At 35.2% G+C, this 24,698-nt stretch overlaps 2 protein-coding genes across 4 annotated transcripts; one reads left to right on the top strand and one right to left on the bottom strand.

Annotated features, from left to right (window-relative positions):
- Window positions 1-322: 322 nt before the first annotated feature.
- On the bottom strand, window positions 323-5,679 carry LOC132043679 (protein REVEILLE 1-like). 2 transcript variants are annotated; one of them, XM_059434142.1, is made up of 6 exons: window positions 5,501-5,679; window positions 2,309-2,422; window positions 2,081-2,192; window positions 1,894-1,955; window positions 1,397-1,810; window positions 323-1,305 (listed from the first exon to the last, which is right to left on the bottom strand). In XM_059434142.1, the coding sequence occupies exons 1-6, from the start codon at window positions 5,516-5,518 to the stop codon at window positions 661-663; spliced, it is 1,365 nt and encodes a 454-aa protein (XP_059290125.1). In that variant the 5' UTR covers window positions 5,519-5,679; the 3' UTR covers window positions 323-660. The 2 variants fall into 2 exon arrangements, with proteins under 2 accessions (XP_059290125.1, XP_059290126.1); XM_059434143.1 differs by lacking the exon at window positions 2,309-2,422.
- A 12,422-nt stretch (window positions 5,680-18,101) lies between these two features.
- Window positions 18,102-24,192, top strand: LOC132043680 (TITAN-like protein). 2 transcript variants are annotated; one of them, XM_059434144.1, is made up of 7 exons: window positions 18,102-18,470; window positions 18,557-18,683; window positions 19,327-19,636; window positions 19,737-19,801; window positions 21,833-21,914; window positions 22,087-22,508; window positions 23,742-24,192. In XM_059434144.1, exons 1-7 carry the CDS (start codon window positions 18,217-18,219, stop codon window positions 23,772-23,774), a joined length of 1,293 nt encoding a protein of 430 aa, XP_059290127.1. In that variant the 5' UTR covers window positions 18,102-18,216; the 3' UTR covers window positions 23,775-24,192. The 2 variants fall into 2 exon arrangements, with proteins under 2 accessions (XP_059290127.1, XP_059290128.1); XM_059434145.1 differs by having other exon boundaries at window positions 18,105-18,470; window positions 21,833-21,878.
- The last annotated feature ends 506 nt before the right edge of the window (window positions 24,193-24,698 follow it).

Genomic DNA, 24,698 nt, shown 5'->3' on the forward strand with positions numbered 1-24,698 from the left:
ACTGATGTTTCATTATAATGAGTAGCGAACATGATACTTATGGATATTTGCTCATGTCATTTCATTAGGATATCCTGCACAGGTCTCTTGCCACACTCTCTGATCCACATGATGGTCGTAGCTCCTATTATGCTCTATGCATCCCCACCTTCCTCAAAATACGTTTCTTTAGTGATTATTTATCTTATGATGCATGAAAGGCTTTCCAGAATGGAATAACAGTGACTTCTCGGCTGACTAGAGAACTTCAAGTGTAGAGAAAAACAATAGCACCGACAAACCATTGTGCACAAGGAAAAAACAATTTTTTGGTTGCATTAAATAACATCAAAGTGGCTTCATTAAAACACTGCAAAGAGTTACACGAGTAAAATACAGAACTGCTATGCGAGTTGAAAGGGAAAATCGCAGCTGTGCATCTTTTGGCTACAAACTCAGTTGTGCACAGTTTCATGTCCAACTGAAAAAATATGGTAGGAAGAGAAAAGAAAAGAAAATGGTAAAAAGTTTTTGAAAATGCCGGTTGTAAACGTCAGACCTCCCGAACTAGATTATCTGCAAACCTAAAACTCCTTAACAGCCAAACAGAAATGCTGTGCAGAACAGAACTTCTGGCTGATCATGACGATTTGCTAAGAGAGGAAACTGTAATAAGAAGTGCTATGAACACACACGGACCCTTCGTGATTCTCTCTCTTCTAGAACAGCCCCTGATGACTTGCTATCCCTCTCTGCTAAACATCTTTTGTATGGTAAAAATCCCTTACTGCTCTTGGTCGTACATTTGGACTCAACAGTTTCAGAACTCCTGTTTCCGTCATCAACTTCACTAGCTAAGCCAGTGCTTGAACCGGTCGACGATCCCTCTCTTTGAGGTTCTTCATCTTTCGGTCCTTGACAAGGAGCAGTGGTGGTTTGGCCGCTCGATGAGATAGATCGATATACAAGATCTTGGTACCAGGACCACCAAGAAATTGTAGTAGGGAAGGCAGCAGTACTCTCAGGATTGTTTTGTGACAACCAAGAAGCTGGTAGAATCATATTGCTTGGAGCCATGGCAAGAATAAACGGTGAATTTGCATGGTTAGCTTGGAAGCCATGAAGCACATTTTCATTGTTGATCTCGATTTCCTTTTCTGTGGTTTTAGATGGCATCGAGTTGCAATTATCTGTAGCTCGTAGAGCAAGGTTATTGGCATCTGGTACAGAAACCGTCTGTCCAAACAGCTTGATACTTGCCAAAGGTGCTTCAACAGCTAGCTTTTCACCATTACACGAAGTTTCCCTGTGAACTATATCACATTCCTGCAAGGCACATACGCATTTGAGGTAATTGTACAGAACAAAATAGCATTGCAAAGCAGATAGATTTATCAACAACTTTAAGAGGAATTACCATGACAGACTTGGTAATCGGGCTGGTACTAGCAGCTACTGGTTTTATTTCCTCCACCGTGTTGGAGTTTGAGGTCATACTTTCATTATCATTCTCTGCAGAGATTATATTTGCAGTGTGTGCATCCGTAGTACAAGAGGCTGGTGAAAAGCAAGAGCTTTGCTGCTCAGCAAATGGATATTCAGAAACACCTGAACCGATTGCTGAAAAAACTGAATCTGGAGAACCACTGTCCATTCCTGATGCATTTGGGGAAGGAGACCTTTCAGGCTGACCTGAAACTGCCTCGTTAGCTACAGGGGAATCAACCATCTTGCGAGGGTATGGATGCAGAGGTTTCTTCTTTGGCCGAGGAGGAGGTATATCAATCGCATTTACGGATTCATCACCATCATTACCTGAATCTCGAGCAACCTAAAATGGAGATTAAAACCTCAATGCTTGTAGCCATTGTTGAATCAAGCAAAATTCTTATAGTCATAATATAAGGCACCAACCTTGGCAAAAAATTTCTGGGCATGACTACGAATCTGAATTGCAGTCTTGCTTCCAACATATTCTGCATGATTAAAAAGACATGTTAGAAACTTCTACCTAGATTGAACCACATAAATGGGGAAAAAAGAGAAGGATCAGAAAAAGAATAGACCTTTTATCAGCAACGAACAACCTTATACCACTCACCTTCTATTTGGCGCCAAGCACGGCCATACAGCTTCAAGGCTTCAAGAAATCTCTGGTGTTCTTCCTCTGTCCATTTCTCTCTCTGTTTTGTAATGGTATACGGCTTCCTGACCTGTTGCACATGTGATAAAGTGATCCAATTAAGCACCAAGAGCTACATGCTATCTGTCAATCTCAAATAAACTGAAGGAAAGTAACTTGGAATGCATTCATGGGAGGGATGTTGACCTTCAGCATATTTTCATAGGCAAGACAGGTCGGGGCCTTTCCCTGAGTAGCCACAGTTTCCAACTTTGAGCTAATCATGGATGAGGCACCTTGCCAAGACCCCTTAACTTGATTCTGTCGAATTTCGAAGAAAGTATACTTCATAAGAATTGAAACCTCCAACTAAGCTCAATTAAAAAGAAACAAAATGCCACAAAGAAAGCAAAGGAAACAGGCTTCCTCCCTTACCAGCAGACAGACTTCTAGCTCAAATCGCTCTCATAAAATGTTGCCTATGATTCCAACCAACATCCACTGCTCTATGGTGCTAACATTCCATATTTTCACCCCCATTTCTATCAGCCATACGAATTTGGACAGCCATTGATCTACCTTTTTTTCCCAAATATAGTTAATAGTATCGTTTTTAAAACCAGGTAAAGCGAAAAAAGAACAACTACTACTACTGCTAGCATCCCCGGGAGCGCTCAAACGCAAGAGCGCGTGAAATAGGAGCTAAGAGGGTTGGAAAGGCCTCATGGATTTACTTCCATGTGCTTGACGTCATTGGAAGAGGATATGGAGCCAAGTTGGAAGAAATGAGATTGAAGCCATGCGCCTACAAGGCAGACACTGCAGGATTGAAGACTCAAAATTGAATTTGTGCCCTCAAGCTTGCAGCCTTGGTCTTGAGGATTTTCCCACTAGCCATGGCCTAAAATCTGGCGAGATTTTCAGTTATTTAAAGACATGCGGGTTTTTGACACACTTCCAATAGGGGTGGGCATTTGGTTCTTCGGTTTTCGGTTTCTTGAAAGTTTGTACTGAACACCAAACCGAATTAGTTTGGCTCGGTTTTTTGGTTTTTCTAATTCGTTTTTTTTTTTTGGTAGGGCCTGATTAATGGACTATTTTCCTGTTTGTAAAATGTGCTACTTTTTAAATTAAAAATAGGCTATTTTTCAGTTATCCTTTCCTTATTTGATGTTTTGGCGTATTTGTGGCACAGTAGGACTGTAGGAGATAGTGAATCTTTCAAGGATAATAAAATAACTAAAGCAAGCACTGCACAAAATAATTTACTCTAGAAACAAGGTGTCAATTGAAGTCGTAGTCAAGAAACCAGATAGACAAGCAGAGGAGTCAATCAGCATAAAGTAATATCCAACAGTGCATGAAATGCATATGGAGTAAGCCTGCAGTACTTTACTATGTTATAATGGTTCCATGTAATGAAAACAAGGAGCATTAAGAAATAACAAAGGTGAGAGTTCCTTTCCTCACCCCTGCCATTGTTCTAGGAAGGAATAGTGCTAAATGGTGGCTACAGGAACAGAGGTCTGAGTGAGGAAGTACAAACGGAACTAGGACTAAGATTTGATGGAGTCTAATACGTAGTTGGATATAATTAGGGATAGGCTTGGGTTGGATAAAAAAATTTGGGCCTAAGATCTGAGTATCATAATTTTTTTTCATACTCATGTAATAAAAGTTCGGTTAAACCGAAGAACCGGGATTCCATAACCGAAAGCCGAACCGAACTTTTAGAAAATAAAAAACCGTAACCGAACCGAAGAACCGAATTAATTCGGTCCAGTTCGGTTTTTCGGTTTTCGGTATTTATGCCCAACCCTACTTCCCAAGGGGACTATAAATCAAAGGCGGAGCTAGAATTCTGATTACGGGTTCGGCAAAACCAGTGGCTTTAGCGCAGACTCTGTATTTGTGTTATAAATTCTGTATAAATAATTTGTGAAGAACTCAATAACTTTCTTTTTCTTAGAATTTAGCACCCATAAACTCAAAATCCTAGCTGCGCTTGTGGTATAGATTAGAACCCTATAATCGTTGTTTATTAGTTTATGAGAAGTATAGTTTTGAGAAGCTTCGCATAAGTTTAATGCTTCTAAGCATAGGGATTGATCTCATGTTCTTCTTTTTGAATCTTTAAAGTCAGATTTTTTGTATGGGTTAATCTCTTCTTCCTCCTACTTCTTTATCTTGATTTAATTTGTAGGTTGTTGCATATTTTTTTTGGAATCGACTTATTATATTCTTATTTAACAACTTGATCATCAAATTCGTTCAAGAAAAGCCAACATGTAGTGATTTTTACTGCCAACAACAAAAATAACAATTATGATACCAAAGTTATTGTCCCTCTTCCTTAATCGGTACTTTCCAGCAGCAAGTTTCTTTATTTGATCTTACCACTATGTTCTTTGAGTTTGAATGACCATTAGTTATAACAAAGATTAAAGTTAGATTAGTTACTTGAGTTCATGTTATTCTAATCCACGCATATTTGTGTCGTTCCGCTAATCTGTATGCTGTCAATGCCTCAATTCCAAACAGCTAGGTTATAGTGCATCATACAAAGGCAGATCCAAGATTTAATACTTATGGGTTCAACCTGTAAAATTCTTAGTATTGAACTTATTTGGTTTTAAAAGAATTATGGGTTCAGATCTAGTATTTATTGCAATTTTATTGGATTTTTATACATAAATCTATGTTTCGCGTCAAAAATACAAGGTTCAGATGAACCCGCCCCTAGCATCATGTATAGTATCTTGTCATGGTTATCTACTGGCACACAAAGATGTAAAAGTGTATATTGACAGATTACCTATCATCAAACAAATTGTTTCAGTTTTAGCTAAATTACATGTTCGACACCATAACAAAGACCATTTACAGCCAGATCAAAACCCAAGAACATATATCCTCACCTCACAGGAAAAATGTGATAATGACATAATTGTGTACTCTTTCTGAGTAAATGAAGTTTACTTTGGTTTTACTGTAAGATTTAAATTACCTAGCCTCCTATAATTAAGCAGCTTTGTAGCATAATTGTCCTTACTACAAATTTGCCTAGCTAGATAATTGACCTTTTGACATACTAATGGAATCAGCAAATAGACAACTTCTAACTACCATTTAACTTAATTAAATTTACAGTTCTAGACATATACTAATAAGTATCAGCTAAAGCAACAGTAAATAAGTGCTCAAGGATGGACCTTATCAGATGCACATTTAAATCTAACAACTAAACAGGAAATTATTAAAACTTCAGTTGCTTTATATATTTAACAAACAAAGTCTACTACCAGATATAGTAAAAGAACATCAAACTAAGAAATACCCATATTCCAAAAATGAATAATGAAAATAAAGAATAAAATTAAATATTAAGAAAGAACATACCAGTTGTTCTGCTACCATTGCTGCAAAATCTTGAAAATAAAAGTTAGACCAGTCAAAGAAAAAGGAAAAAAAAAGTGGGTATTTTGGCTTCACTTCTCTTGTAGCAAAAAAAGAAAGAAAATTAAAACTTTTGAGAAGTGAAAAAAAATGGAGAAATATACACAGTAGTGTAAATAAGGAGGAAAAAATGAAATGAATGAAGGGAAAATATAAAAACAGAAGAACAGAGAATTGAAGGGTTAGAAGATATTGGTGGGGTGGTGGGGTAGTGGGGTATGCCACGTAGGATAGCATTGGATAGATTTTTTATTTTTTTATTATTTAATAAATAAAAAATATTTGGAATCGAAACCTCGAGAAGGTTGTAGAGTTGGAAGAAAGATCTTGTGGCTGAGAAGGGAAGCTTAGACATGACACGTGTCGATGTCAGGCTGTATTCCATTCTTGGGCTGGGCCCATTAATTGAAACCATATCTCTATCTCTTTCATAAATAGTGACACCAAAGTCTACATTGATTTGTTGATTGCTATTTGTGGAAGATATTGAACCAACCAATTATACACCTATAATAGGGAAAGAGCAATCTACTTATATTTTAGTAATATCTAAAGATAATATCTTATCCATCACTTATTTTTTTGGGGGAACGTTCTTTCATTGATTCCAAAGAGTGAGTTTGTAGCTCTGATTCTTTGTCCTTTTTGGGTGGCTGATTTTGATTCTTCTGTTTGGGCTTAGTTCAAGTTAGTTTGTTTTGGGCTATGAAGAATGGGTCTTGAAAATCTTTTCCATGTGGGTGTGTCTCCGCTGTTGGGTAGTGAAAGCTATTGAATGTCGTACCCTTAGGCGTAAAATAAGATTAGACATGCAATATCTAAAGTTAGGTTTTGTTCAGTTGAATTTTAGATAAAATGCTTGAAATTTTATATGATTGAAGTTTTAGATATTTTTGCCTGAAATCTAGACAAAAATGTTTGCGCTTCAACCATATGTAGTTTTAGATATTTTTGCTTGAAATCCAGACAAAAATGTTTGCACTTCAACCATATGTGCATGAAAATGCCTGGATCTCAACCATATGTTCATGAACTTCAGGTAAAAATGTTTGAAGTTCAGAAAGAAAGAAAAAATAATTAAACTCAGCCACATATAGCTGAAGTTCAGACAAAAATAGTTGACCTTTAGTCTACATGCTTGAAGTTCAAGTAAAAATGACAAAACCTCAATCATATGCGCTTGAACTTTAATCATATAGAATTTCAGACACTGTTGAAGTTGTTCCAAAATAAATAGATACACTATGAATATAACTTTTATAGTAATCCCAAAATTGAATATATGTGTAACTTTTTTGCTTGTTTGACCAAATATCTTTTAGTGCCGTAACTCATTGTTTTCAACTTTACACTGGCGTTTGGATTTAGAGCTTTATTTTTATTTTATTTTTGTTTCATTGTGTTTTGGTTCTGGTCTTTATCTTAAATTTGATTTTATCTTTTAAGAGTAGAAGGTAATATGTCCGTGAGTCTGTGACATGTTAGATTTCTGCTCGTGTCTGCACTTTAAAGAATGCTTATAGTATAGGTGTTGCCTTATAAGATAACATGTATTCCCGCGAAGGAATTCATTTGAACCCTTTTACCTAATTTAAAGGTGGCCATGCCCCTTTATCTCTCTATCCTTATATTTTCTTTCTTGGCTATGGACTTCAAATGGCAATCGATAGTTCTCTTTCTCCTTTTATTCACTGACATGAGGTGCCAAGTCGTATTATCAAGTAGTCGCACGTTTGGATATACATCTAGTGATATTTGAAAGAAAAAAAAAAATTAAATTAAAGTTGAAAAAAGGAAATTTAAAAGTTGAAATTGTGTTTGGACATTTATTTTACTTACAAAATACTGAAGTATTGTGAGAAGAAAATATTGAAACAATATTGTACTTGAAAAACTGATATGTTGTAAAAAAATTTAAAAAAATAAATAAAAGATGGAGCGAAAAACTGATACAATATATAACTAAATAGATTCTTTTTTAAAAAAAAAAAAATCTAAGTCCAAAGTCCAAACGGGCCCTAAATACCTCACTCTTATCTCTAAAACAAAATCTATATTTATATCTATATTTATATCTATATATAACATAAAGCTAGGCATAGATAAGATGATGTGGCACCTCTTTATGGCCACCATTCCTATTTATCTTTTTTCTCAAATTTTTGACATTTTAGTTCATTTTTCAGGCTAAAAAATTAGGATATTCAAGAGGTTACAATGTCTTTAATGACAAAAGTTAAATACATTCATGACATTACAATGAATTAATGTTTTATGGCAGTGGTTAAATTAGGCGTAAAGACATAAAATGCTTACTTAATGAAAGAAAAAATTCTATGAATGCCTGTCCAGGCATTTCATATTACGTATGGAGAAAGAAGAATGCCTAAAATCTCCAACCTTTCGTACTCCTTATTGAAGAAGGAAAAGCCTTAAAGTCTCCTGCAGTCGCATACCAATATATACCACAAATAAAGATATGGAACAACTAGTAAACTTATTCGCCTTTCGCGCAGTCATAAAAGTCCTCATTAAATATATAAAAATATTTTAAAATATTAGAATATTAAAAGCTATTTTAACACTTGGATCTTTTCCTCTAACTTTAATGATTTTAATCTTCTAATAGTACTTGATTTTTGCATAATCTATAACGACTAAACTTCAACGGCAAATTCTAATGTAGTAAAATTGTTTTAGTAATTGGTTAAAGATCATTTCATTAACATGAACACAATATTAACCAAAAGGGAAGTTGATGAACATTCTGATTCAATAATTTACATAGAGTCACTCACATTTATTTTGATAAAAAAGTAACTCACATTTATTTTGATCAAAATGTAACCTTTCTTCACCCATTCAACTTTTCTAGCTTGCTTGAGTTAATGCCTTTCTAATTAATTACATATTAGTAGTATTCAACCGTTAAAAAGAAGTACCTAACGAATTTGGAAAATAACTATTGAAATCAAATACAGATATATTTTTCAGATTTGTGTAAGAAAATAGACCAATACATATTTTTGCGGTTAGTAAAACCAATCATGTTCCTTTCTCAATTCCATATTCTCGACAAAATAAGAACCCATACTTTTTTTTTTTTTTGCATAAATTGTCATCGTTAGTTGACTAAAAGTACATATTTGAATAAAAAAACAATGTCAAATACATGAAAATATTAAGAAGAACACTTAGATAACATATTCTCGTGATCTAATTAAAACGGAAAAATGAGTTAAGTCTATGGGAAGCATTTCTCTGGATCAGTCATATGCTTGGTCAGTTTTAAACATGCTAACTTTGCATTTGTTTAGATTTTGGTGACTGAGTCCCGGATCTTGAATTTGTAGAGATCAATCTGTGCGCGCTGTATTAGCACTGGGAGTTGGACTACACCGTAATTTTCATGGTCAACGACTCAATGATCTAAATAATAGTCCTTTCATAGGTCAATTACAAAAGTAACTATAGAATATTCAGTACCAACATCATGTCTCAAATTCACACGCGCAAAATGGAGCATTAATGTTAATCAAAATACTTAACACTTATTTCTCGAATGAGCTATATATCTGAATACTCTCAAGTAGATACTGGCCTCTATCTAAACATTTTAGTCTATAGTAAATGTGTCTCACTCTGTTATGTTTATAGTAAATGTGTCTCACTCTGCAGACATTAACAATTTACAATTAAGAGCTTGAGACCTTGAGTTGATTAGATGTTTTATAGATCTATTCAGCTTCAAACTTTCATTCCTTATAGATGAGTCTCTTCTGGATCGCATGAACAAATCAAATAGTCTGCAATTGGAGTTATACGTAAATGATTGGCATAAGCGGAAATGAAAGTGAAACAAATATCTACAATCAAATTCACAAGTGCAATTTAAAACCTCCAAACAAAACTACTATTAAGATTTGATCACATATCCTGTCAAGTTAAGATTTACCTATTCTCGCTTCACTATAACAAAATCATGAACAGACATGTTCACTGCGTCGTTATGACTTATGTACCTGCATCTCTGAAGTTATCATATCAGGCAAAAACCCAAAAATAAAATAAGTTTTATAATTGTTCCCAAAATGCTGCGGGAAAATTGATACATTCTTGGCCTCCATTTATAGTATGGTGGGTTATATCATGTATGAGGGAAGATGGGACACATTTATGGTACATATTTTTTATTAGACGTTACATACTGTAGGAATAGTGCCATCCATTACAAGGTATTTAGAGCACCCATTAATTACAGGTTATTATGGAGCTTTTACAATCTAATGTGAAAGAAACGTTTTGATATGATAAATGTAACAGTAAAGCACATTGGGATGCAATAATTGAGTTAATGAGTATTGTAATTAATTTTTTATTTTTCAGATTTTTTGGACATCAAATAAGGAGAAAAGTGCAAAAAAATCAGAAAAAAGATAAATAGAAATGGTGACCATAGAGAGGTGCCACATCCCTTGTTTATGCCTGACTTTATTATATATATAGATTCATATGGAGAATCAATTCTTCTATATATCCATATAAAATTTAGCAGTCTGGTTGGAAAACACATATTTGCTGCCAATGGTCTCTGACTAGATTTATTCCCTCACCATATTTTGGCACTCCTATGGTGATATTCAGAAGATGATCGACCAAGACTTATTCAAAATCTAGAAACTCTTTTTCCCTCTCTTCTTTTTTAGTTTCCCGAGTCCTCTTCAGGCTTATGAAGTTCTTCCATATACTGGTTTCTCAATCAATATTGAGTTCAACAGCTTGCTTTTCTTCTAATGGTGATATCAAATAATATTTGTAGCACTAAACCAATGAATTTGGGATAATATATCCTTCTAATTGTATGGAGTGAAGTTATAAAAGAATTATTAAAGTAACAAAAGCTATATAGAGTAGGTTAACATTTTAGGTTTTTTTCTCCATTGACTAAGAGCCTGTTTGGATGGGCTTAAAAAAATCAAATTTATAAATGAAAACAACTTTTGATCGTTTTTAGATAATTGCCCAAACGGCCCAATTATTTTTTTCGCTTATTTTAAGACAAAATGACTTATGTGTTGTACCAAACACTCAAAAAAATCGAAAACGTTTTTATGTTCGTTTTCAAGCAACTTATAAGCCAATTCAAACGGGCTCTAATTGCTTTCTTCAGTTCTTTTTGATAGCAAAGATATTTTTGCACATGTATTTCTTTATGTTTCTTACTTTCTTTTTTTTTCGTTATCATGGAAGAACTGTGAAAGTATTTGATCTCTTGATGTTTACTTTTGATATACACAAATGTACATTTCATCGTTTTCTTTCTTTTAAAGTTTTCCCCATTTATTTTACTTTAAATAAATGGGTTTTTGTCACCTATATTCATTTGTCTTAAAATAATGGATGAGAAATGTTTGTTTGGTAAGAATCTTTTCCAATGTTTAGTGGATAGACGGAGTATAAAGCTTTAAAACGTATATTATATTTTAAAAGTGGGTTCTCTTTAATCAAATTGTATTCGATATTTCAATATTGCAGTCGTATGCGGTATTCAATTACTGAAAAACTTATGCATAAAATTTGTTAGTAAGCTTTTTTATTTTCCTTCCTAATTATTTGGGTTCTGATTCTTCTGGGGTTGAACAGGGTGACGAAGAAGAAGAAGCTATGGAAAATGGAAAGGATTTGATAAAGGATTCTTAGAGGGAAAAAATCTGATTTTTCCACCATATTTACAGGAAAAGCAAAATCTGATTTTCCACCATAAACACACAAAAATAAATTAAAAATGCTCAACCCAGAAAATACCCATAACGAATCAAGTGTTATCAATACAAAAATTTCAAAATGCAGGTGAATAGATGGATTCATGGAGCAAAAAATCTGATTTGTTATTAGAAAATTAATGATAAGAAATGAAGACTTTTGATGAAATTTTCTGTGTATTTCATTGCTTGACAATTACCTCTATTTATACAAAACTACGAAGGACTATTCTAATATTCTGCATTTAACTAGGGACTAAAAACTAATTACAAAATCCTATATAACAAACTAACTAAATTTTTAATACCACATATCTATATAACAAATCAGACACCTCATATATTCTAGAATTTGGACACCTCATCTATTCTAGAAGTATGTTATTTACAATGTAGCTATTTATCTACTCAATTGGGTCAGCTGAGTTGTGGAAAGCCCACAATTGTTTATTGAGCCCAAGTCATTTTATTCTTCAACCTAAATCATTTAATCAGCCCACATACAAATTGTATCATTCTAGACCCTTCAGACCAAAGTGAGTTTCCAACTGTGATAACCTCGTACACTCTATCTGTTCTTCTTATTCTTCTTCTTCTTCATTTTCATTTCTTCTTCGATCATTAATGGAGGTCAAGGTCGAGACTGAGGGCTTCTCTTCAACATCTCCCCTCAAGTGGGGGGAAGGGTTAAAACACCCAACTTGCTCATAATTTCTTGGTGAGAAGCCCCAGAAAGGGGTTTTGTGAACAAGTCGGCTAGTTGATGATGTGAGGGAACAAAATTCAAGGAAATGAGACTTGAAAGAAATTGTTGTCTCACGAAGTGACAGTCCAGATCTACATGCTTGGTTCGTTCATGAAAGATCGGGTTACGGGCGATGTGGATAACAGCTTGGATATTTGAGTGAACCGAAACAGGAAGAGGTGGAGAAGCTGAAAGATCATCAAGTAATCGAACCAACCAGGTAATCTCCGCTGTAATTCGTCTCATCGATATGTATTCTGCTTCTGCAGAAGAAAGTGAAATTGAAACTTGCATTTTTCGATTTCCATGAAATAGGAGCTCCTCCTAAAGTGATGAAATAACCACTTACTGATCTGCGACTATCTTTGCAGGATGCCCAATCTGCATCGCAAAAAGCAAAAGATCGAAAGATGGAGTAGATGAAACAAGAATCCCTTGACCTGGATCTGACCGGAGATAACGCAGAACCCGTTGAGCAGCTGAGAAATGCGAAAGAGTCGGTCTTTGCATATATTGACTAAGGCAAAGAACAATATACGAGAGATCCGGTCTGGTATGAGTTAAGTAATTTAATTTCCCAATTAAATGTCAATAGGTAGTTGGATTGGATAGTATAAGACCATCATCTGCTTGTAATTTGGTATATGGATCAAGAGGGGAGGAAATGCTAGAACCACTAGAATCAAATTCCTTCAAAAGGTCCTTAGTGAATTGTCTTTGGCTAATTATGAATCCTGCTTCCTCTCTAATGATTTCCATACCCAAAAAATAGTTGATATCACCCAGATTTTTTACCTTGAATTCAGTGTTGAGAAAATTGGTTATACTAACAATCTCGGAAGAATTATTACCTGTAAGTAATATATCATCCAAGTAGACTGCTAGAATGGAAATAAGATCACCATTTGTCTTGAAAAATAGAGAATAATCATTCAAAGAACTAACATAGCCTTTGAAACTTAATGCACCAGTAAGCCTAGAATACCATTGTCTAGAAGCTTGTTTAAGGCCATAAAGAGATTTTCTTAAAAGACAAACATGCTTAGGTGCGGGGGCATCAATACCAGCTGGAAATTTCATAAATACCTCTTCTTGCAATTCACCATGCAAGAAGGCATTGTTTACATCAAGCTGAGACACTTTCCAACCCTTTTTAACTGCAACAGTAAGCAAACACCTGATAGTAGTCATTTTCACCACTGGAGAAAATGTTTCATTATAATCAACCCCTTTTTCTTGTACATCCCCCCTCACCACCAACCTAGCTTTCAACCTTTCAATAGAACCATCTGATTTGTGTTTTACTTTGTAAACCTACTTGCAAGGAAGGGCTTTCTTTCCTGGGGGCAAAGGAACCACATCCCAAGTGTGGTTGAGTTGGAGAGCCTCAATCTCAACATCCATAGCTTTTAACCAACCTTGATGTTGAGCAGCTTCACTAAAACTTCTAGGTTCAGATACAATAGAAAAGGACTGAAGAAGTTGTTGATTAGGAATAGACAAAGCCCCAAAAGAAAAAATAGTAGGTTGAACAAAATAAGAATTTGTGACATCAGTTAAAAAAATGTTGTTACAAATGAAGTCATGCAAGTAAGCAGGTTGATGTTTCAGTCTGGTAAATTGTCTGATGGGTAAGGAAGGTGGAGAAGGTGTTTCAGGACTGGAAAGGTTAGGATTAGATAAAATAGGAGAATGTGGAACAGGGGAACTAGAAGATGGAGGTGAAAGATGGGAAATATCAGTGGTAGGTGATGAAGGAGTACTATGATCAGAAGATATAGGAAAAGATGGGGGTGAAGTAGAAAGTGAAGAGGACTCAGAGAAAATAGTGGAAGGAAAAAGATTAGAAGTAGAAGTGTCATTAGATTGATTATTAAAAGGGAATTGATCTTGACGAAATTTGATATCTCTAGAAACAAAAACTTTCTTGCTTTCCAAATCTAAAACTTTGTACCCTTTTTGAGACTGTGAATACCCAAGAAAAACACACTCTCTTGCTCTTGGTTGAAACTTATCTTTAGAGTGTGATAGTGTAGACACAAAACATAAGCATCCAAATGACCTGAGATTTTCATAAGAAGGTGGTCTGCTAAAAAGAACTTCATATGGAGATTTCCCTTTCAAAACTCTAGAGGGTAATCTATTTATTAAATAAATTGCAGTTAATATGCATTTACCCCAATACTTGGTGGGTACTTTGGACTGAAAAAGAAGACCCCTAGCAACCTCTAGTAGATATTTATGTTTCCTCTCAACAATGCCATTCTGTTGAGAGGTTGCAACACAGGATCTTTCATGTATTATTCCAGTTGAATTGAGATATGAAGCCTCTTGAGAACCCCTACCAAGCTCTAATGCATTGTTTGACCTGATTCCTTTTACTTTCACCTCAAATTGTCTTTCAACCATAGATAAGAAATCTTTAAATACTGGAAAAGCATTACTCTTTGTTTTTAAAAGAAAAGTCCATGTTCCCCTGCTATGATCATCCACTATAGTCAAAAAATAGAAATGTCCATTATAAGTAGCCACCTTGAATGGACCTCATGTATGAATGTGGATTAACTAAAAAATTCTCTGAGTTTTAATAGAACTTGTAGGAAAAGGCAATTTACTTTGTCTAGCCTTAAGACAAACATGGCAAACACAATTAGAACAAGAAGAAAATTAAAGAAAATTGAGGTTCTTCATTACTGAAGAGGGCAAATGGCCTAATCTGACATGCCAAAGGCTTACATTAGGTGTAGCATTTGCAGAAAGTTTAATAGAAATGGAACTATAATCAGGACTGGAAATAAAAACTGAACTAGGAACATTTTTGGAGTAATCTCCTTTTGGAATTGAAACTAATTGACTAGAAACAACATTGGAATCTCTTCCTTTTTGAAATGAAAAAGCATCTCTAACATGAGCTAACTCTACTACAGTAGGCTTGAGCAAGTAAAGGCCATCTCCTACTTCACCAAAAACTTGCTCCTTTCTCATTGAAGGGTCCTGTAACACACACCCAGTAAGAGTAAATAAAAGATGACACTTGAGTTGACTACACAATTTATGAACTGATAATAAATTGTACTTAAAATCTGGAACAAAAAGGACATTATGCAGAGTTAGAGTAGATAGAATGGAAACACTTCCTATATGAGTGACAATGATCCTATAAGAATTAGGTAAACTGATACTTAGAGGCGCAGGTAATGGTTTAAGAAATAAGAAAGATTTAGAGTTGAAACACAAATGCTCAGAGGCACCTAAATCAATGATCCAAGTGCTAGAATTGTAAACTGAAAAACATGATCCTGAATACTTTAAAATTGTACCAGCTATAACATTAGCATTGAGTGTTGGTCCTGATGGTCCTGTTTGATTGAGTTTGATTTCCTTAAGAACTTTCTGCACTATCTCATTACATTGTTCCTTGCTAATGTTCTGATTGAGGCTGCTTCGTTGATTTGAGATTCCATGAGTTAAGTCCAATCCTTCATTTTCCTCAGTTGTCATAACTGCATCCCCTTTGACTAGGGGTTGAAAATTCTTTGTTCTTGTGAATTCAAAATCCTTAGGAAATCCATGAAGTCTGAAACAGTCATCCTGCACATGACCTACTTTTCCACAGTAGCTGCAGGTCACATTAGGATTGTATTTGGCCCTCCTTGGTTTGAATTTCTGAATAGTTTTTCCAAACCTTGGTGCTGGATTTCCAGATCTTTGTGAATTATTCCCCCCTTTGTCGGATTGAAAACCAGATCTGTAAGTTCTCTTTACTTGTCCTGTGACCATGAAAGATATAGAATCAGGTGAAGGTGGAGTGAATGAGTTAGCATAAAATTCTCTCTAATTTTCATCTTGTAGCAGTAGAGAATATGCATGGTCCATAGTTGGTAAGGGGTTCATCATTAGTATGGTTCCCCTTGCCTGAGCATATCCATCATTAAGCCCCATTAAAAACTGAATAAGTCTTTGATCTTCTAAAGATTTGAGTAACTTTTCCTTCCCTTCACACAAACACACACAACTGCAACATGAAGTTAAATTGAGTGAATCCAACTCATCCCATAGTTTCTTAAGCTTTGTAAAATACCCTGCTATGTTGTTATTTCCCTGAACTAAACTTGATAAGTCTTTCTGCAGATGATAGAGTTTGGCACCATCCACTTTGCCAAATCTTTGCTGCAAACTCTCCCAAAGTTCCTTAGCAGTCTTAAAGTAAATCACACTGTCCTTTATGTCTTGTGATAGTGTGTTCAAGAGCCATGCTATTACCATGTCATTTACACAGCTCCATTGTTCATAGTTTGAATCATTCAGATCTGGAACCTTGCAACCTTCATTGATGAATCCAAGCTTTTTCTTGGCAGAGGGGGCTATCAAGATTGATCTTCTCCACCCTGGGAATCCTCTACCATCGAAAGTGGTGTTTATAAGATTTATCCCTGGGGAGTCTGATAAATTCAAATGATCGGGGTGATTAACATCAAAAGTGGTGGTGATTGTCTTGGTTGTGTTACTAGCTTCAAAAATTGTCTCAGGCATTTTTGCTTAGTTATATGGTGATTGAGATGTAAATATTGATTTGATATCTGAAAATTGTAAAGGACATATTTGGATCGAGCTATTGCTCTGATACCATATTAGAAAATTAATGATAAGAAATGAAGACTTTTGATGAAATTTTCTGTGTATTTCATTGCTTGACAATTACCTCTATTTATACAAAACTACGAAGGACTATTCTAATATTCTGCATTTAACGAGGGACTAAAAACTAATTACAAAATCCTATATAACAAACTAACTAAATTTGTACAGCTAATACCTTCTAAATCTGTACACCTCATATATTCTAGAATTTGGACACCTCATCTATTCTAGAAGTATGCTATTTACAATGTAGATATTTATCTACTCAATTGGGTTGGCTGAGTTGTGGAAAGCCCACAATTGTTTATTGAGCCCAAGTCATTTTATTCTTCAACCTAAATCATTTAATCAGCCCAGATACAAATTGTATCATTCTAGACCCTTCAAACCAAAGTGAGTTTCCAACTGTGATAACCTCGTACACTCCATCTGTTCTTCTTCTTTTTCATTTTCATTTCTTCTTCGATCATTAATGGAGGTCAAGGTCGAGACTGAGGGCTTCTCTTCAACATTTGTCCATCATAAACAAAGTAAAATCAATCAAAAAAACTCATCCCAGAAAAAACCCACAACGAATCAAGCCTTATCAAAACCCACAAAGATGGGAAACGACATTGGGCGCGAGGTTAGCGGCAGCGGAAGCAGGGGTAGGGGCATCGTCGTCGTCATCAGCGGCGGTGGCGCCTTCCATTTTATTTTGATTTTGTTTTTTTGCCTTTTGTGTTTGAAGAAGGTTATGTTTTTTTGCCTTTTTTCATTTTTTAATTTATTTTAGTAACTTTTAAATCAATTCACGCTCTTTATGCGCGTGTAAACACGCACTTTTTCCATCTCAGCTAAATTAATGCCACATAAGCTCGGTCAATGGTCAAAGGAGTTTAAAATGCTCAGTTTTTAAGGGTAGAGGGATTTAGTTGACAAACCCATAAGTATGAACACCGGCATGACAAAAATGGACAAGTACAGGAGCCTCTCGAGCTATTCCGCCAAAACAGAAACACAAAAGTAACGGTCCAAAATAGAATGGAAAAAGTGAAAAATAAGATTTTAGTTATTTTTCAAAAAAGTTGTATTTGAAATTTTATGTTTTAGTTATGAAATTTTTTTCAAAAAAGTTGAATTTCTCGTGGCCAAATTCCTTATATTTTAAGACCGTTTGGAACTTATAAGTTACTAAATTTTTGAGTGTTTGGTTTGAAATCCATTTTGCTTAAAATCTAAAAAATAAATAATGAATTCTATCTAAAAACAACGGCAAATATAAGCCAAGAAAATAAATCGCGCTACCCTAACTTATTTTTTTTTCGACTTATAAACGGGTCGTTAGATTTTAAGCCCATTGACTCTAACTTTGAATCGCCTCGAAGGGTGAAAAGAAAACCGAAACGGGAAAGGAGTGCGGCGTTGCGGATCATTACCAATTGGGCGGGTATCATCCGAACCAAATTCCAGAACCCAATTAACTCTCCCAACAACTGCACAGCGCGAAGACGAAGAAGAAGAAGAAGAGCATGAGCAAGGATAAACAGTTCGAATTCTGCCTAGTTTGCAAGCTCAATCACAACCAAGCACGCCGCCATAACTTCCTCCCTAACCACAAGAAATCCCTCGCAGCAGTTCTCTCCCGCTTCCAATCAAAGCTCTCCGATATCCGTTTCTTCCTTCGAAACCCTATCCCTTTGCGTCCTGAGCACGCTTCGCTTAATCGCCTTTGGTGTCTCTTTTGCGAGTGTGATATTCGTGAACACGACAGCTTCTACGCTAGGTATGTAATGATTAAAATCTGCGGATTGTCTGATTAATTAATTAAATTATGTGTTCCTTTTTAGATTTTGTTTTTGTTGGATATAGCGACAATGCGATTAGGCATTTGGCTAGTGCGGATCATTTGAAGAGAGTGAAAGGTTTTTTGTGGAAGTACGGTGGTGGAATGGACAAGGTTGATATTCTTCGGATTACTGAGGCTGACTTCGCTAAGGTACTGGTAATATGATGTTAAAATTTGTGATTTCATTTCTCGCTATCACTATCACTATCACCAAAGCTTACTATTGACTACAACAACTGTACCTTAATTTGAAACTCGTAGTCAGCTGAATTTTTTCGCTGAGTAGAAATGTATAAAATTTGAGCTGATAAAATTTATGGGAATTAGATGACATTCCTTCGGGTACCAATTTCAATAGAGCACTTCAAAGTTATTTCTATTAATAAATTTAAAATGTGGTTCCTTATTAGATTATACATATGAGAATTTTTACTGATATTGCACCAGGTGGTTGTCCTTAAATGCTAAACGCTTTCTTACTGCACTTTTAGTTTTGTATTTGTCGTTTTCTCCCATCTAGGTGTGGATTATCCCTTTGGTTTTTCATTATATCCTAGTGATTAACGTTATCAATAGATTTTCTCTGTCGGAGATGTCGTCTCCTAGATGAAATTTATGTATATTTAGATCCGAGAGGTGAATGTTAGGATTTCGCAGAGTTGCTGAATTTGATCCTCACATGTCAAGTTGAATATATACTCTATCATCTTAAACTTTTTACGTACCTTAAAAGATTTATTTCCTATCATTCTGAACCTTGATAAAGTCATTCGTCATGTATTCATATGTACAGTGGGAGAAGAAGTGCAATCTATTGAAGAAGGGAGCTCTTGATGGAGGATCTCGTTCGACGTCAATTGGGCCATCTAATGATATCCAAAATAAAACGAACTCTGACTATCTAAATTGTTTTGAAAAAGATAATATTCATGCTCTTAACGTTGGTGTTTCAAATAGTGTTGTACCTTTACAAAATTACACGAATGAGAGATCACAGATATCTGAAAACGAAATGCGTAGTGTTACAAATGGCCCTAATTTGCGCGGTCCGTGCATGGGCGGTCAACTCAGTGAAGATGCTTGTTCCTCCAATGGCCTGTCAAGTTAGTGCCTCATAGTTTTCTCTTTTCATATGGTACAATGATGTTTCGCTGACTGCATGTTTTGCTCACTGACTGAAAGTGATATTCTCTTGTTGCACAGATGCCCAAAAGTGCTTGGGGTTTCATGCCACAACAACTTCTCACCAATGTCTTAATGGCGGTTCTGTAAGTCTATTTAACAGGCATATCTGCCACTCACTTTTCATGTTATTTATCTTTTTGTTGTAAGCTTGGATACTAAGATCATTGTGCACTACCAGTAAGACATCCTATCATGCGCTAGTTAACTTTTCCTATGTCCTTCTTTGCTGAACTCTGACCATCATACTTGATGCTTTATCATTTTTCTCTTACATATATCATTATTAGTCCTTTTGTGTTCTTCATCATTTTCCTGAACAGGTGGTATCACTAATTATTATTATTATTATTAATTTTTTTTTTTTTTTTTTTTGAGAAAGTTAACAACTGTTATATATATCCAGAAAATAAACTGCACCAAGTTAATGCAGTCCAGACTAATTACAAAATGCTATAGATCAGTCTCCTATTCCTTTGGTTCACAAGGTTCCTATTACATCTACAAACGGTTCATGACCTTCCATAAATTCATGTTCACACCAAAAATAAAACAAAACTAAGCACTTCAGCTTCAAGTTCTGGACGGAGCTACATTTGTTTTCAAAGCATCTTTGATTCCTTTCCTTCCACGCTGTCCACCAAATACAAGCAGGGACAATTTTCCATCTTTCCTTCCGTAGCTAGGCTAATTAATTATTATTTGAGTGCTTACAAGCATCACTAATTATTAAAGCATTAATTGATGGCTCATTTTCTTTATTTGCTTTGCTTTGACTTTTTGAGCACTTACAAGTTTAGAATCTTTCTTATTTGGTGTGAGATTACTGACTGAATTTATGAAAAAGTGATAATAGCCTTTAGTTGTGGGAAAAGTTGGTCATAGGATTGGTAAATTGCAGAGATGTTTATAAACATGTAAGGTCGAAAGAATAGATATCAGAATTTTGATATGACTACGGTCTACAGATATATGCAAGTAAGCAATATATTGGTTAACCAAAATACTTGATGTATATAAAGCAGTGCTTACGGATGAAAATTGGTATAACATTGCATGCTTTCTCTTATCCAGGAGGAAAGACAATTACAAAAAACTATAAGATGTCTAAGTATGATAGCCTCCTTTTCTCCGTTATTCTGTCTTTGCACTTCTGCATATAAGTGTGCCAAGATCTTTGTGTTTTTGGCCCACTTCAGCCTTTTAACCTTCTTATTTGAAGGCTGAACATTGAGAACCATGACACTTCTAGTTATAGAAATGGGTTTCCATCAATAGAAGTCTGTTATCCTTAGAATTTTTCTGGAAGGTCTTCATACAGATAGTGATGAACTTTCTTGCTTACATCTGATTATCAACGGGACACATATAGTGCTTGTGCTTTTGTTCTTCTTACCTATTAAAATGTTGATTGTCTTCTTTTTATCAAATGGTGGCCTATACATTAAAGAGTTCATAAATATTTGGCAGAGTTGTGGTAATCATCTAGCAAGGTGGCTATAATCATCTGATTGCTTGTTAATTTATTAACTTCTAATTTGTTTCTCTAAGTTGATAGTTGGTCGCTGAAAATGATCTTTTGCACATTATCCAAATAGTGATTTTGATTAGGAGCTATTAGATCCAAAATTTTGATTACATCATGTGGTTGCCCACCTATACCGGAAGCTTCTAAGAGAATCTTTTTAGTCTCTTTCGTTTTCTTATAGGCTGATACTTCAGGTTCTGCTTGGACGAAATGGATTTGGTTGATTAGGGTTTAATTGTATCCATTAGGAAATTATGAATTTATTTCAAATATATGGTATATACAAACTATGCCAATTAAGAGGTGCCGAAATTATAATTTTCAATTGATTTTTCTATCACAAAGTTTGATAGTTTGTCTTCTTCAACGTGTTGGATCGATTTCCTTGATACTATCACTGGTGATTGTATTTTCTATTTTGTCTCTGCTCCCTTCGTGGTCTTAAAGCTTATAGTGTGCTTTCTTGGTTCTACCCAATATGGATGTCTCCTTATAAAAAAAAAAAAAAAAAAAATGGTTTTCAATTTTTTTTTTCTTTTTTTTGAAGTTTTTCCTCGTTGTGTAAATCTCGCTCTGGTTGATGTGCCAGGTAACCCCGGATGGAAGAATGATGAAAGGGAAGAAAAGTTCTCTGGGTATTGATCTCTCGACTTTCTACATAATTTTTCATTGTATGCACTTTAGTTTGGACTATATGTGCAGTAGTGTTTCTGAGTTGTAAGATCATGTTTATGGACGTCTAATATGTTTGTGGGTTGGTTATTGTGTTGTTTCTTCTCTCTTGTTCGTTTGTCTTCACCTATTCTTACAGTTGAAGAATGGAAATTTCTTCTTCTTCTTCAGGTCCACCAAACATTACACAGATATCTTTAACATTTCAAGAAAGTTCCCTTGGTAATGTTCATTCTGGAGCACCTCCCCCGTGGTTCAATGCGACTGAACAAAGTCAGCTAGATTTTACATCAAATCCTGGACGGAGTGACCTTCTTCCCCTTTCCAATCAGAAGAAGTCGAAACTAAACCCAAATCGGGTTGGTGCTGCTTGGGCAGAGAGAAGAAAAGTTGAGCTGGAGTTGGAGAGTAAAGGGGAGCGTGTGGCTAACACTTTTGATGTGAATTGGCTCCCCAATTTTGGCAGAATTTGGCAATCAGGTACTAGGAAGGAATCTAGAAAAGCATTTCAGCTGGAGAATCACAAATCTGCCAAGGTTGAAAGTCAGTCTGAGAGTATGGTGCAGTTACAACCTTATGTCAGCAAGAGAAAGGTAAGCTACTACGTCAGCATATAGTCATTTGCTTGAACCCAATAAATTCCTCTAGGTAGCTCTTTAGCATCACCAAAAAATCCCTCTAGCCTAGTCTTGTATGCTGAAAGCTACAATAGTATATGTGGCCGTAAATTGTAACTTTGCTCAAGTGTTTAATATGCTGAACTTCTTTTAACATTCATGAGGCGATAACTCTGCAACTTCGTCACAAATTTCAAGTATTCAGATTCAATTAGCTATCTAGATTTTAACAATGCCGTGATGTATATCTTCTTTCAAGCTGACTTTTCTGCAGCTACCTTGTTATTCTATTAACGAGAATATCAATTAGTTACTTCCATCACAGTAAAACTAACCTACTTCCGTTTCTGATTCAAAAAACTTGACTTCTACATGGGAAGTCTTTCATACTCTGACAATTTTTAAACTAATAAAGAGTAATGTTATTAAACTATTTCTAACTTCTGCTAACAACTTACCAACCGTTACCCCTTAATTTCACATTTCAAACTAATATGCTAAACGTTTCTCTATCAAATTTAACAATATGCTAAACATTCTCTATCAAATTTAACATATTAAGCTATTTAAATGTATTACTTCACTGCAGTACTGCACAAGTCAAATTAGGTAATATTTTAAGGGATGGATGGAGCAATATGCAAGTCAAACTCCTTTAGCTCCGTCCCTTGTGAAACATTGTGAAAAGAAGGGGACAGACAAATGATTTAGTGATAAGGGGTCTCTCAGCTCTCTTATTGAGCCAAGGGTTTATCGGAAACAACCTCTCTACCCCACAAAGGTAGGGGTGAGGTCTGTGTACATCCTACCCAACCCAAACCCCACTCATGGGATCACACTGGGTATGTTGATGTTGTTGGCTTTCTCAGTTCTCTGACTCTTGACCTAATCTCCTAAAGAAGGCTTTCTCAGTTCTATGCTTTTTAGATGTCTAAATTCTTGATCGCAATGTAGTGGTAGTTGGTTTTTCTTTGGTGACCTTGTCAGAGCAGTGTTCCCCGAGCAACCATTTATTCTGATATGCTTTGATGAGACGTTCCCTTGTATATGTTAAGGCAGTAGCCTTGTTGCTCTTTCTGAATAGATGGTTTATCTACTTCATATAGATAGAGCGTTCATTGAAACTAGACCATATTGATTCTTACTTTGCATCATAAGTGTTCTGTTTATGGCATTCGTATGACTGATCTTTTTTATTAATCATTGCAGCGCAAAGATCCTGTTGATGATGAGCTTGACTGACCTAACAACTTCCGTATGGTGACCAAATTATGAAAATTCATCTGTACATTCTTCTTGATTTTCTCTCCCCAGCAACTATCATATTTGATACTCGTTAGGTTTTCCCATTTGGTATGAAGTTGGGGCAACTAGATTATACTAAGCTTTCATGGTCAAGTTATTAAAAACTGTAGATTGTTTGTTATGTTAATTTTTCTTGAGGAGCTCTTAGGTCTTTTGTGTTGGTTCTCTGAAATTGTTCGGCAAAGGTGTTAGCGCCCACATGATGTATTCCTATTTTCTTGTATTAGCTCGCCTTTAATTGGCTCAAAGCTCCACTTGTATTCCTATTTTTTTGTTTTTGTTTTTTTGGCTTGGAGGTCTCGTGCTTGTAAATAATTGCGGATGAATATTGAAGGTGACACTTCTGATTTTGATAGTTTCCTCTTACTCAATTGCAGCCTACCTTCCAGTACATATTAATATCATGAAGGTTCTTTTCTATTTTCCCCCCCCTTATCACGTGTTCTTTCAATTTTTATTCGTCTCTTTTACATATGAATTTTCTATGTCTCAATCTGATGAAGAACTTGAAAAATAAAAATAAATTTAATATGGCTACCTGATATTCATATAACAAATTTTGCCAACTTTTGAAAGTAAATGATGCTGTACTATTAAAGAAAATTACGATGGGGGTATTTACCAAGCAAAGCGAAACTGTATTTGGAGCTACATAGTGGCAATTTTTATCAAGTATGAGCAACTCTTACTAGTAGAGGTACGATAAAATTTGGAACAAATTATGCGTGCGTCCTTGACTCCTGGTAATTTTTGTTGTTCGCTTGTTATAAATCTGCTAATAAAGGAATAATAACAAGTGAGAATTTTAAAACTTATCGAGAATACAACCTCATCTTTCCTAGAATAATACAATTATTTTCC

The sequence above is a fragment of the Lycium ferocissimum genome, unplaced genomic scaffold, assembly GCF_029784015.1.
Source record: "Lycium ferocissimum isolate CSIRO_LF1 unplaced genomic scaffold, AGI_CSIRO_Lferr_CH_V1 ctg2710, whole genome shotgun sequence".
NCBI lineage: Eukaryota > Viridiplantae > Streptophyta > Magnoliopsida > Solanales > Solanaceae > Lycium > Lycium ferocissimum.